Source organism: Vipera berus, assembly GCF_964194415.1.
Source record: "Vipera berus genome assembly, chromosome: 1".
In the NCBI taxonomy this organism is placed as follows: Eukaryota; Metazoa; Chordata; class Lepidosauria; order Squamata; family Viperidae; genus Vipera; species Vipera berus.
The window spans coordinates 63,361,547-63,373,766 of NC_138202.1; the positions used below are offsets into that span (position 1 = coordinate 63,361,547).

The 12,220-nt window shown below is 37.3% G+C and overlaps 1 protein-coding gene across 1 annotated transcript in view; it reads left to right on the plus strand.

The window, feature by feature from the left end:
* CDIN1 (CDAN1 interacting nuclease 1) overlaps positions 1 to 6,783 on the plus strand; it is a gene marked incomplete at its 5' end in the record, with an annotated part of 165,378 nt that extends 158,595 nt beyond the window's left edge. Inside the window, 1 exon segment of the mRNA XM_081327143.1 lies at positions 5,880 to 6,783. Within this exon segment, the coding sequence (XP_081183269.1) occupies positions 5,880 to 5,994 (115 nt within the window). The 3' untranslated portion in view covers positions 5,995 to 6,783.
* Between the last annotated feature and the right edge of the window lie 5,437 nt (positions 6,784 to 12,220).

Below are 12,220 nucleotides of genomic sequence, written 5' to 3' on the forward strand. Positions count from 1 at the left end.
TACGTGTGTCTGTCTGTCTCTTTCTCTCTGTCTCTCTCTTCTGTTTCCTTTCATTGGAAATCTCTTTTGATAAATATTTTGATAGGAGAGAGAAAATTAAAATCATGCATGTGGCAGAGTCTTTTGACTTTATATAATAAGCACTGATGTACTGACAGAGAAAGTTTTGTAATGTACCAAACACTGATTTGCTATATCAGTGGGGGATGGGGTATATTTCCTATAGCAGATATCTGCTCAGTAATTGATTGATTTATTATGTCTATCAATAACCACATAGATTTTCTTATGGATGATCTGGCTCCAACCTGGTCCTCTAAGTCTTCCAACAGTGCATGCATTGCTGATGTACCGAATTTCATCCACCTTGCTGCTTGGTTGTCTTCTTCTCTTTTTTTCTCTTACCTTCCATCTTTCCCAGCATTATAAATATCTCCAGAGAACTGGGTCTTCACATAATGTGTCCAAATGTTTGGTAATAGAGATTTGTATTTAATATAGTAAGACTGATTTAGAAGGCAAGCTTGTGGTTTTTAAATAACTCCAGGCCTAGTTAGTTTTGATGAGAGTAAGCAAAAGAAACATAACTAATTTAATATAACTCATTCACTTATTGCTATAGTAAAGCCAAAGTAAAATTTGCACACCACACTGTACATTTCATATACAGCCAATTTTTAGACCATCCATTTTTTTTCTAAAATTGAAATACGTTAGCAAGCTGGTAATTGTGCAGTTTTTTCCACGCTGTTTTTGCAAAATCAAAACATAGCCAAAATCTTTATGGACATTCTTATTTTGTTGTGCAGCAATAGACTACCATCCAGTGGAGGGGTCTATTACAAGTCGCTGCAGCTAACTTGCCATGGCCAGCTCAACATGGCCAACTTGCCATAGCCAACATGCCATGGCCATCTTCCCATAGGACAACTCACTGTGGGACAAGAGTTACACTAATATCAAAGAAATGGTGGAATAGAGGGAGGGACAGAATGAAATGTAAGTGGCAAAAATTAAAATATTTTTTATTTATATTAAATAGAATTGTTATATTGTCCCACAGCGAGTTGTCCCACAGCGAAGTGGCCACTGAGTTGGCCATAGCGGGTTGTCCCATTCCCTCCAGTTGAAACTCTCAAAGGATAGAGGAGAAGCCACTCTTGACTTCTCCTTGACACAAATTGATTGAAGACAACTGTAATCTGGCCTTACTGCCAGTGAACATTTAGAAAGAATTATTTAGTACAGCTAAATCTACAAGGCTAGTCTTTATTTGTTGTTGTTGTTAGCTGCGAAGTCGTGTCCGACCCATCGCGACCCTATGGACAACATTCCTCCAGGCCTTCCTGTCCTCCACCATCTTCTGGAGTCCATTCAAGCTCACGCCCACTGCTTCAGTGACTCCATCCAGCCACCTCATTCTCTGTCGTCCCCTTCTTCTATTGCCCTCGATCTTTCCCAGCATTAGGCTCTTCTCCAGTGAGTCCTTCCTTCTCATTAGGTGGCCAAAGTACTTGAGTTTTAGCTTCAGGATCTGGCCTTCTAAAGAGCAGTCAGGATTGATCTCCTCTAGGACTGACCGGTTTGATCGCCTTGCAGTCCAAGGGACTCGCAGGAGTCTTCTCCAGCACCATAGTTCAAAGGCCTCAATTCTTTGGCGCTCAGCCTTTCTTATGGTCCAACTTTCACTGCCATACATTGCAACTGGGAAGACCATAGCCTTGACTATACGCACTTTTGTTGACAGGGTGATGTCTCTGCTTTTTAGTGTGCTGTCTAGATTTGCCATGGCTTTCCTCCCCAGGAGCAAGCGTCTTTTAATTTCTTGGCTACAGTCCCCATCTGCAGTGATCTTGGAGCCCAGGAAAACAAAATCTGTCACTACCTCCATTTCTTCCCCATCTATTTGCCAGGAATTGAGAGGGCCAGTTGCCATGATCTTGGTTTTCTTAATGTTAAGTTTCAACCCAACTTTTGCACTCTCCTTCTTCACCCGCAACAAGAGGCTCTTTAGTTCTTCTTCACTTTCTGCCATTAGAGTGGTATCATCTGCGTATCTTAGGTTGTTGATATTTCTTCCGGCAATCTTAATTCCAACTTTTGATTCATCTAGCCCTGCCTTTCTCATGATGTGCTCTGCATATAAGTTAAATAGGCAGGGCGACAGTATACAGCCTTGCCGGACTCCTTTCCCAATTTTGAACCAATCAGTGGTTCCGTGTCCAGTTCTCACTGTTGCTTCTTGACCCGCATATAGGTTTCTCAAGAGACAAATAAGATGGTCTGGTACTCCCATCTCTTTAAGAACTTGCCACAGTTTGTTATGATCCACACAATCAAAGGCTTTAGCATAGTCAATGAAGCAGAAGTAGATGTTTTTCTGGAACTCCCTAGCTTTCTCCATGATCCAGCGTATGTTGGCAATTTGATCTCTAGTTCCTCTGCCTCTTCGAAATCCTGCCTGTACTTCTGGTAGTTCTCGATCCACATACTGCTGAAGTCTAGCTTGTAGGATTTTAAGCATGACTTTACTAGCATGAGAAATGAGTGCAATGGTGCGGTAGTTTGAACATTCTTTGGCACTGCCTTTCTTTGGAATTGGAATGTAAACTGATCTTTTCCAATCCTGTGGCCACTGTTGAGTTTTCCAAATTTGCTGGCAAATTGAGTGTAGCACTTTTACTGCACTGTCTTTTAAGATTTTGAATAGCTCAGCTGGAATACTGTCACCTCCACTAGCTTTGTTGTTGCTCAGCTTTTCTAAGGCCCACTTCACCTCACATTCTAGGATGTCTGGCTCGAGGTCAGTGACCACATCATTGTGATTATCTGGGACGTTAAGCTCATTCTTGTATAGTTCTTCTGTGTAATTTTGCCACCTCTTCTTAATCTCTTCTGCCTCTGTTAGGTCCCTGCCATTTTGGTCCTTTATCATGCCCATTTTTGCATTAAACGTTCCCTTCATCTCTCCAATTTTCTTGAAAAGATCTCTGGTCCTCCCTATTCTATTGTTTTCTTCTATTTCTTTGCACTGTTCATTTAAGAAGGCATTCTTATCTCTTCTAGCTATTCTCTGGAATTCTGCATTCAATTGGGCATATCTATGTTTTTCTCCCTTGCCTTTCGCTTCCCTCCTTTCCTCAGCTATTTGCAAAGCTTCCTCAGACAGCCATTTTGCTTTCTTGCATTTCTTTTTCTTTGGGATAGTTTTGGTTGCTACCTGTTGTACAATGTCGCGAACCTCTGTCCATAGTTCTTCAGGCACTCTGTCTATCAGATCTAATTCCTTAAATCTATTTGTCACCTCTACTGTATATTCAACAGGGATATGATTTAATTCATACCTGACTGGCCTAGTGCTTTTCCCTACTTTCTTCAGTTTAAGCCTAAACTTTGCAAGGAGAAGCTCATGGTCTGAGCCACAGTCAGCTCCTGGTCTTGTTTTTACCGACTGTATAGAGCTTCTCCATCTTTGGCTGCAGAGCATATAGTCAATCTGATTTCTGTGTTGACCGTCTGGTGATGTCCATGTGTAGAGCCGTCTCTTGGGTTGTTGGAAAAGAGTGTTTGCTATGACCATCGTATTCTCTTGACAAAATTCTATCAGCCTGTGCCCTGCTTCATTTTGTACTCCAAGGCCAAACTTGCCTGTTATTCCAGTTATCTTTTGGCTTCCTACTTTAGCATTCCAATCCCCCATGATGATAAGGACATCATTTTTTGGTGTTACTTCTATAAGGTGCTGTAGGGCTTCATAGAACCGGTCAATTTCATCCTCTTCAGCACTGGTGGTTGGGGCATAGACTTGGACTACTGTGATATTGAATGGTTTGCCTTGGATTCGAACTGAGATCATTCTGTCATTTTGAGGATTGTATCCCAGTATTGATTTTCCTACTCTTTTATTGACTATGAAGGCTACTCCATTTCTTCTGAGGGATTCTTGTCCGCAGTAGTATACCTGATGGTCATCTGAATTAAATTCACCCATTCCTGTCCATTTTAGTTCGCTGATACCTAAGATGTCGATGTTCAGTCTTGTCATCTCTTGTTTGACCACGTCCAGCTTTCCTTGATTCATGGATCTTACATTCCAGGTTCCTATGGAGAAAAAATCTTTACAGCATCGGACTTTCCTTTCACCACCAGACATATCCACAGCTGAGCGTCCTTTCGGCTTTGGCCCAGTCGCTTCATTCTTTCTGGCGCTACTAGTACTAGCCCTCTGCTCTTCCCTAGTAGCATATTGGACGCCTTCCGACCTGAGGGGCTCATCTTCCAGCGTCATATCGTTTTGCCTTTTGGTACTGTCCATAGGGTTTTCATGGCAAAGATACTGGAGTGGGTTGCCATTTCCTTCTCCAGTGGATCACGTTTTGTCAGAACTCTCAGCTATGACCTGTCCGTCTTGGGTGGCCCTGCACGGCATAGCTCATAGCTTCATTGAATTACGCAAGCCCCTTCGCCACGACAAGGCAGTAATCCATGAAGGGGAGTCTTTATTTAGCACCTGTCTTTCTAAAACACCTGAGGTTTGGGTTTTTGTTTTTTTTAATGAAAGATGTGGTGTCAGCACTGAGCACAAGCAACTGCTGCTGAAAACATTAGAAAGTAATATCTGTGAATCGTCAAATGGCAAAATTAAACACTGGGGTAGCAGAAGGCCCCATCAAAACAATATAGAAAGCCAACTAGGTTTTATCCTTTTTGAAATACTTGTTCACTTGTCATTCTGCACTTGGGGCAAGTTCGTTCCAGTTGAAATAACAACGTCTGATGTTGCCCACAGTTTTGATGGTTACATTATCAATCTAATGACTGTTGCACTCTTGAGACATTTCCATTATAGTTAAAAAAAATTAACAAAAGCTGGCTACTTACTGCCTGTCCATAGCATTGGGTACAGACTATGCATGACATAGCATTGAACTTGTATATATGATCTCTTGCAGTTCCTCATATACTGTTGCTGTTCTTGGCAGCTTACCTAAGCTATACTATAAATCTCAAAATGAAAAAAAAAACTTTTTGGCTTCAAGTCGTACACCCTGCCATGATGTTAGATTACAGAAAGCTGCTCTCCTTTTAGACATCCTTTTACAAACAGAGCATCCATAATTTATTATTTCGCTGTAAAATTCTTGCAACACTATGCCAAAAGTATGGCTTCCCTCTAATTAAATGCTCTCAATAGGAAAAAGGTGAGACTGATGTGCAAAACATCTAGCTGTACCCATTTAAAAACATCTAGCTGTACCCATTACAAAACATCTAGCTGTGCACATTACACATGGGGGCCTGATCTTCATTTTGGGCATGTAAGGAATAAGAGAATAACAGAGTTGTAAGGGACCTTGGAAGTCTAGTCCAACCCCCTGCTCAGGCAGGAAACCCTATACCATTTCAGATAAAATGGTTGCCCAATCTCTTTTTAAAAACCTCCATTTTGGACACCCACAACTTCTGGATTGCTTGCTTGCCCACAATAAGAAGACACATAAAATAAGTGATTATTTGCCTGTTAACTTTCAATGTGTGTATTAAAGAGCAAACAATCTCTCCCCCCCTTCCCCTTTTGGGAGCTCCATTCTTTTAAGCACGAACTGCTAGGTGAAACAAATGAGCCTTCTGTAACTAGTGATTAAATATGTTTAAGATTCTTATTAATCTATCATTGTTAGTCAGGAAAAGACCAAAAATGGAAAGTACAGATTGTCCTTCCAAAAGATGTAGAGTGAGGGTTTAATACTCATATCTCTGTAAAGTATTTCACTATTTTTCTTTGTGTCCCTAAAATTGATAATTTCTGAAGTTTTGCAGACGATATACGTGATGGCTGTTCTATATAATAATATCTGGGTTTTTTTGTTTCAATATAGATTTGGTCCCGGATTAGTGATCTATTGGTATGGATTTATCGAGGAACTAGACTGTCATCGCAACCGGGGTATCTTGCTCAAAGACTGTTTCCCTACTGATATTGCCGTCCTTTGAGGCAGCTATGAGGCTCAGCCATGAAGGTGGAAAAGGCAAATCCGGAAGCAATTTTATTTTCCTGAAGTATAAACTACTGGCAACATCTGTCCTGAACTTCATCTGAACTCTTACTGGCTGGGATCGCCCTACCACCTCTTTAGACAAACACGTCAAGAGTCTCTGTTTTACTTCAACCCCCTGCTGATGCAAGCAGCCAAAAAAATACCGACACAGCCCAAACATTATCAGCATTTCTGCCTCTGTCAAACAGTTTATAGATAGCTGTAATCTTTCTTCCTTCCGGATGGGCTTCTCTTTGCACTTTCAACAAAAGAAGAAATGTAGAGGTCAAAAGGTGTGGTTTTCAGTTTTCCTCCCTGTAGTAGAATCACCTTAAAAACAGAAAATGACTTCAGTCCCAAAATCTTTTCCTGGTAAATGTTAAAAATCTTGCTAATGCAGAGGTAATTAATGTCAAACTCCATTTTCCCAGGCTCATTTTTGGGCCAAAACTGGGTAGAAAAACAAGTCACCCATCGGTGCGCTATTCTAAGCCTGAATTTCTTGGCTTTTGGGGTATTAGCAAGACAGTTGACACTTCTATAATAATTTTAATTACTAATATCTAGTGTTGAAACTGAAAACATAAAACTGTAGAAATGCTTTATCTTTAAACAAAAAGTTTTGCATATCATTTCTTGAATTAAAACATGGGCATGTTTATGGATTGAAGAAGATGTAATGGACATTTTAATGCTGATGTTTTAAAGCAAAATAAAGTGAGCCATTGTTTGAGCCTTGGTCTTATCCTGATCATCTGTTTTGCAAAGATATTTTTAAAAACAAAAGGCAAAGTATTTCTTTAGACAACACATTGTGGACATGGCCTAGAAAGCAGAGCTCTGGACCTCACATTTTTGATCCACATATTAAAGGTCATGTTCATAAGCATAGAAAAATATAGCAAAAAAAAGACATATACTCAAAATTAGCTAGTTGGCTCATATAGCAGAGATTACCAGACCAGGATTACATTTTATAGCTGCTTCAGAGGATAGGTTTCCAATTTTTCATTAAAATCCTTTGATGATGGGGTTCACACTTATTTGTATGATTCGATAGGGTAAACTAAACTTCTGTATATTTTTATCATTTAAAATTCTTCTCGAGTTTTTATAATTCCAGACTTTTTAAAGTCATTTCCATCCTGCACAGTATTACATGAAGCAGAAGTATTCATTCATTCCTATCAGGAATTCTATGTGGAATTTATTTTAATATCTAGATTGGTATACATTCTAGGTCATGTATTCATATTTCTGATACACATATTAGATTCAGCTTTTCTGCTAGTGACACACATAGAATTCAAGTAAAATATTAGAGAAACAGTACTGATTCCTAATATGCCATCTAATCTATATATAATAGAAGATATCCATTTCATAGAAGATAAACTAATGAGGTCACAATATAACTTATTCAACGATTTGAATTTGAATCTAGAAAGAAATGAGATTCTGAATCCCGAATTTCTCTTGCTTGTTCGTTCACTTCCTTTTTTCTATCTTTTTCCTTTTTCCTTCTGTCTTTCCTTCCCTCCCCCACAAGCCATTCAAGGAGCATCTTCCCAAATATCTGTTTCATCTGGAATCATTTTTCTTACGTCCTTTCTTTTTAATACACATTTTTCCCATTTATCTAAACATGTGCATGCCAATATGGAATCCAGAATTTTCAAAGGGAAAAGGGGGAAATAAAGGCTACCACTTCACTTTAGCTCATGTCCAACTATCGAGCATGTCTCTTATTATTATATTCTAATGTTTTCTTTTTTAAGAAATCCTATTTGCAAAAACTCACTTGCTAAAAAAAAAAATCCCAGAAATCTTGGTAAATACCAGAGATGTTTGTGAGCATTATGGCAACCTTGTATGTTTTGTTAAATACTTCATGCCTTTATATATCCATTAGATCATTGTGCCTAGCTGCAGTTGCTGAGTTTTTCCAGACACCAATTCTTTCAAATAAATATTTTTGCTTTAAAAAAAAAGAAATAATCCTTCTCTGTCTTTTATTAAAATAAACAGCCTCTTTCCCACCCAGCAATACTACCCCACTATATCTTGGCTACTTGGCAGAGATGACCCTGCAACTTTTGCCATTTCTTTGGAAGATCAAATTTTTCATCAAAGCCTTATTTCAAACAGCTGTAAGTCAGCAAGTTATTTGTATTCAACATGATGCAATGGGCTGCTTGATTTGCTGGTACTTAAAAATGACAGAAGAAATCTGCAGTGTGTAACTTATTGAGGAAGCAAAGAAAGCAACATTTGGGTTGTTTTAATGGCATGCAACTGGGAAAGAATGAAACAGTCTTGCAGCATTGTCCTAACAGAACACTGAAAACGCTTTAAAGATAAAATTGGATTTGCCTGAAGTGGTACAACTGCATTTTGTTTTGTGGAAGCTGCAACATCAGTTTACATGATAATCTAGTGTTTCTTTTATGCTCCACACTAAAAGAAGTGAAATATATATGCAATATGTTGAAAATCCTCCACAAGCCTAATCTAATCTTTGTGGGATGTTTGGCGATTTAATATTAATTTTATTTTCAGGAAAGATAAATAAAACGAGATGCTCATAATTTGGTATATACATAGCATGATGAGTTTAAAATAATTGTCTTCTTATTTTTGATTTTATATAGACTCTTTTGGAATTTTTTAAAATAGAATAAAAACAAAAGTCATAAATTCTATTGAATTAAATTCTGCACGTTCTAGTAATGGTTTGCCCAATTACACAATATATTTCACTATAGTTTTAATTGACCTACACAACTATAAACAGAAATTCACAAGCTGCAAAGGCTGGATTCAAACAATGTGCTAAACAAAACAAAAAAACATTATCACCTAGCAGTTAGGACAATTGAATCCTGGGAGATAAGATTCCAAGGCTACCGTCCTAGAAGGCATCAGATTGGAAAGATTAGACTTGGAGATCAATCAGTTTTAAGCTGACAAATAGTATTTTATTTAGTATTTTACACTTCCCATCATTTATACTACTGATTTTCATTTCCAGATGATGTGCCCATAAGTTGACATTAAATAGTAAACAGACTAATATTAATTTTTGAATTTTTAAAATTACACAACAAGACCAAAATTGCTTTGCAGACAGAAAAGGCATCACTCAGTCAGTTCTTGGCAGACTTAGTACTAGATAATAGAATATGTTCCATATAGTCCAGTCTGCATGAAATAGACTGTTTGGGTTAAGGAGAGGTCACATTTTACCAAAAAATTCACAGGTCACGGGAATTATTCAAAGCTTTTTCTCCTGGGTATACTAAATATTATTTGAACATTTACTATTAAGAGCATGCCAAGATTCAAAAGATTAAATAAGATACATTTATGAACTAAATAATAAATAAAGCAGATTTAGTTCCTCTTGCATTTTTTTATTTTCCTGTTATTGTTATATATACGACTCTTATACAAAGAGCAGCTTATGTCAGCTACTATAAATTATATTTTGAGTACAATAGTAATCCAGTAAAATTATTCCAAATTCTGATCAAAGCAACTCAACACATTTCCTCCCCCACTCCCCAACTTTACTATATTAGAGGAAGAACTTCATTTTGAAATTTTAATGGAGTCCATTTAACTAAGAGTTTGGGGTGAAAGCCTAATAACATGAATCCAATAGGATGGAAGTCCCTTTCTGAAGCTGAAAAAGTGTAATATCAATTGATTGATTTAAAGGCAGTTAAAAAGAAAAGTTTCCTATCATTTTTATACCAGTCTGTGCATATAATATCTGGTTATAAGTAATATCAAAGAGAATGTCAGCTTTTAAGGTCACACATTGAAATGCCTGTCTCAAGGCAAACCCTATCTGGGACTTTTATCAAGTATATAAATCCAGGATGTGGCTTCCCAGATGTTTTTTTTACTAAATATATATAGTTATACATTTTTATTAAATGTTTATAGAATCCAATAACCATATTCTTTGTATTCTAAATATGCTTCTAAATATGAAATAAGAATGATTAATTAGTATTATAAGGATAATACTTGTAGTAATAAGCAATATTACAATTCTTTGGTCAAATCTGCTTGTTTATTAACTGACCAATTTAAGAAAGTACAGTCAAAAGCTAACACAGTCCTGCTAGTCAGAAATTTTGTGTCCAGTACACAAAGTGTATACTTGGAATGGGATTTCTTGGCTGCATCTCCAAGGACTACTAAATATACAGAATTAAAATAAATGACCAAATGCTTGTTCTTTGGATCCAGAATACTGAGACCTGGGAGCAAGCTTTTTAAAATTTTAAATTATTGAGTGACTTGGAAGACCGCTGCTTAGAGTTACCAAGGAAACCTGGAGAACAGAATATAACCAAAGAAAAATACAATGTAACCTCCAGAAATTATAGGAACTCTGTAAGAGAAGTTGAATTAAGAAGGTATTAAGAATGAGGATTGCAAGAAAATATCAAAATATCAAAAACTAACAAACAAAAAAGATGGGACAATGGGGGGGGAAAGGAAAGACAAGGAAATACAGGTCGAATCATGTAAAAACTGAAAAATTAATAATGGGTGATACTGAAGAGAAATGGGGCCTTGCCTAGTTATTTTTATATCACTAGGACAGGGGTTAGCAACCTTGGCTCTTTTATGACTCGTGGACTTCAACTTCACTTGGCCAATCATATTGTATCTTCAATTCATATTATTGAAGGATGCATGAGAGCTATGCCTGTGCTAAGATAAAAATCTATTACTCAATGCATTTTAATTAACATTTAACAATTAAATGACTTTAAATGACTTCTAACTGAAAACTTTTCTAATAAAATTAACATGTAACAAGATCAGTACTGAAGGTTCATGCTGTAAGATAAATTCTAACAGCAATAATGATTTACATGGGGAAGGATCTTGTCATTAGAATAAATCCTGGGTTATATATTAAAATCATTAAGAAAAGTGCAAATCGCACAAACTTCAACAAGATTAGTAGTGTGAACAATTGATTTGGCTGACCAACCAAAGAAAATTCATTCTTTGACTATTCAGGTACCTCAAAGCTTAGAATTCTGTTCGTTACCCTGAATACAATTTGTTTCATGAATGATGGCGAATATGCGTGTCCCAGGATCATGTTGCAGGATCCAATCTGGGTCGGTCACTGGGACAAGAGGTTTCATCTTCTGGAAGCCGCACCCACCCCATTGCCGGCAATGGCAAAACTGTCCTGATACATTGCACAACATCACGTGACATTGCGAGTTTGACATGTCTGATCTAGAGAGATGTTCCTTGAGGATGGGGGCTCCAGCTAAAAATCCTAAAGCTCAGAAGACAAAATCTCTGGTCCCGGTGACCAACCCAGATTGGATCCTGCAACATTTCATTTCATTGGGTTAGGACTTTTGCATGGTGAGGATGGCAGAAAAGATCATTGGCAGTTCCCTCCCCTCCATCCAGGATATAGCACAGAAGCATTGCTTGAGCAGGGTCCGTAAGATTATCTGGGACACTACACATCTTCTTCTGGGAGGAGGAGGCTCCATGGTATCCGAGGGGGAACATCCAGACTCAGTCACAATTTTATTCTGTACAGTATTAACCTTGTGAACTCTAAAGCTTCCTCTTTCGGCTATGTATTCAAGATGGACAATGATTGATATTTATGTTATTTATATGCAAGAGGGTAAGTTTATACATATGTTGTATATAGCGTGTTTAAATGTATGTTATATATGTGTACACTTTTGACAGCAAGCAACGTATGCCAATGTGCCCACAGTAAAAAATGACAATAAAGGATATCTATTCTATTCTATTCTATTCTATTCTATTCTATTCTATTCTATTCTATTCTATTCTATTCTATTCTATTCTATTCTATTCTATTCTATTCTATTCTATTATTAAACATTTAACTTCATAGAATTTAACCAGAAATCTGAAAGAAATTATTGTATTATCCCATCCCCCAAATTACATTCTAATGTATTTTAAGATAAGATGTTGGCAGAGGAAAGGCATAGCTGTGAAAAAGTGTTATATATGTGAATCAGTTTTATGTCGTGGGAATTTGTTATCTCTACATGAATATGAATTGGGAGATAGAAGCAATAGATTTCTTAGTGTACATTTTAAATCCCAGCCTCTCTTCATTTTCAGGAAGAAAACTCTGGAAGCAATCA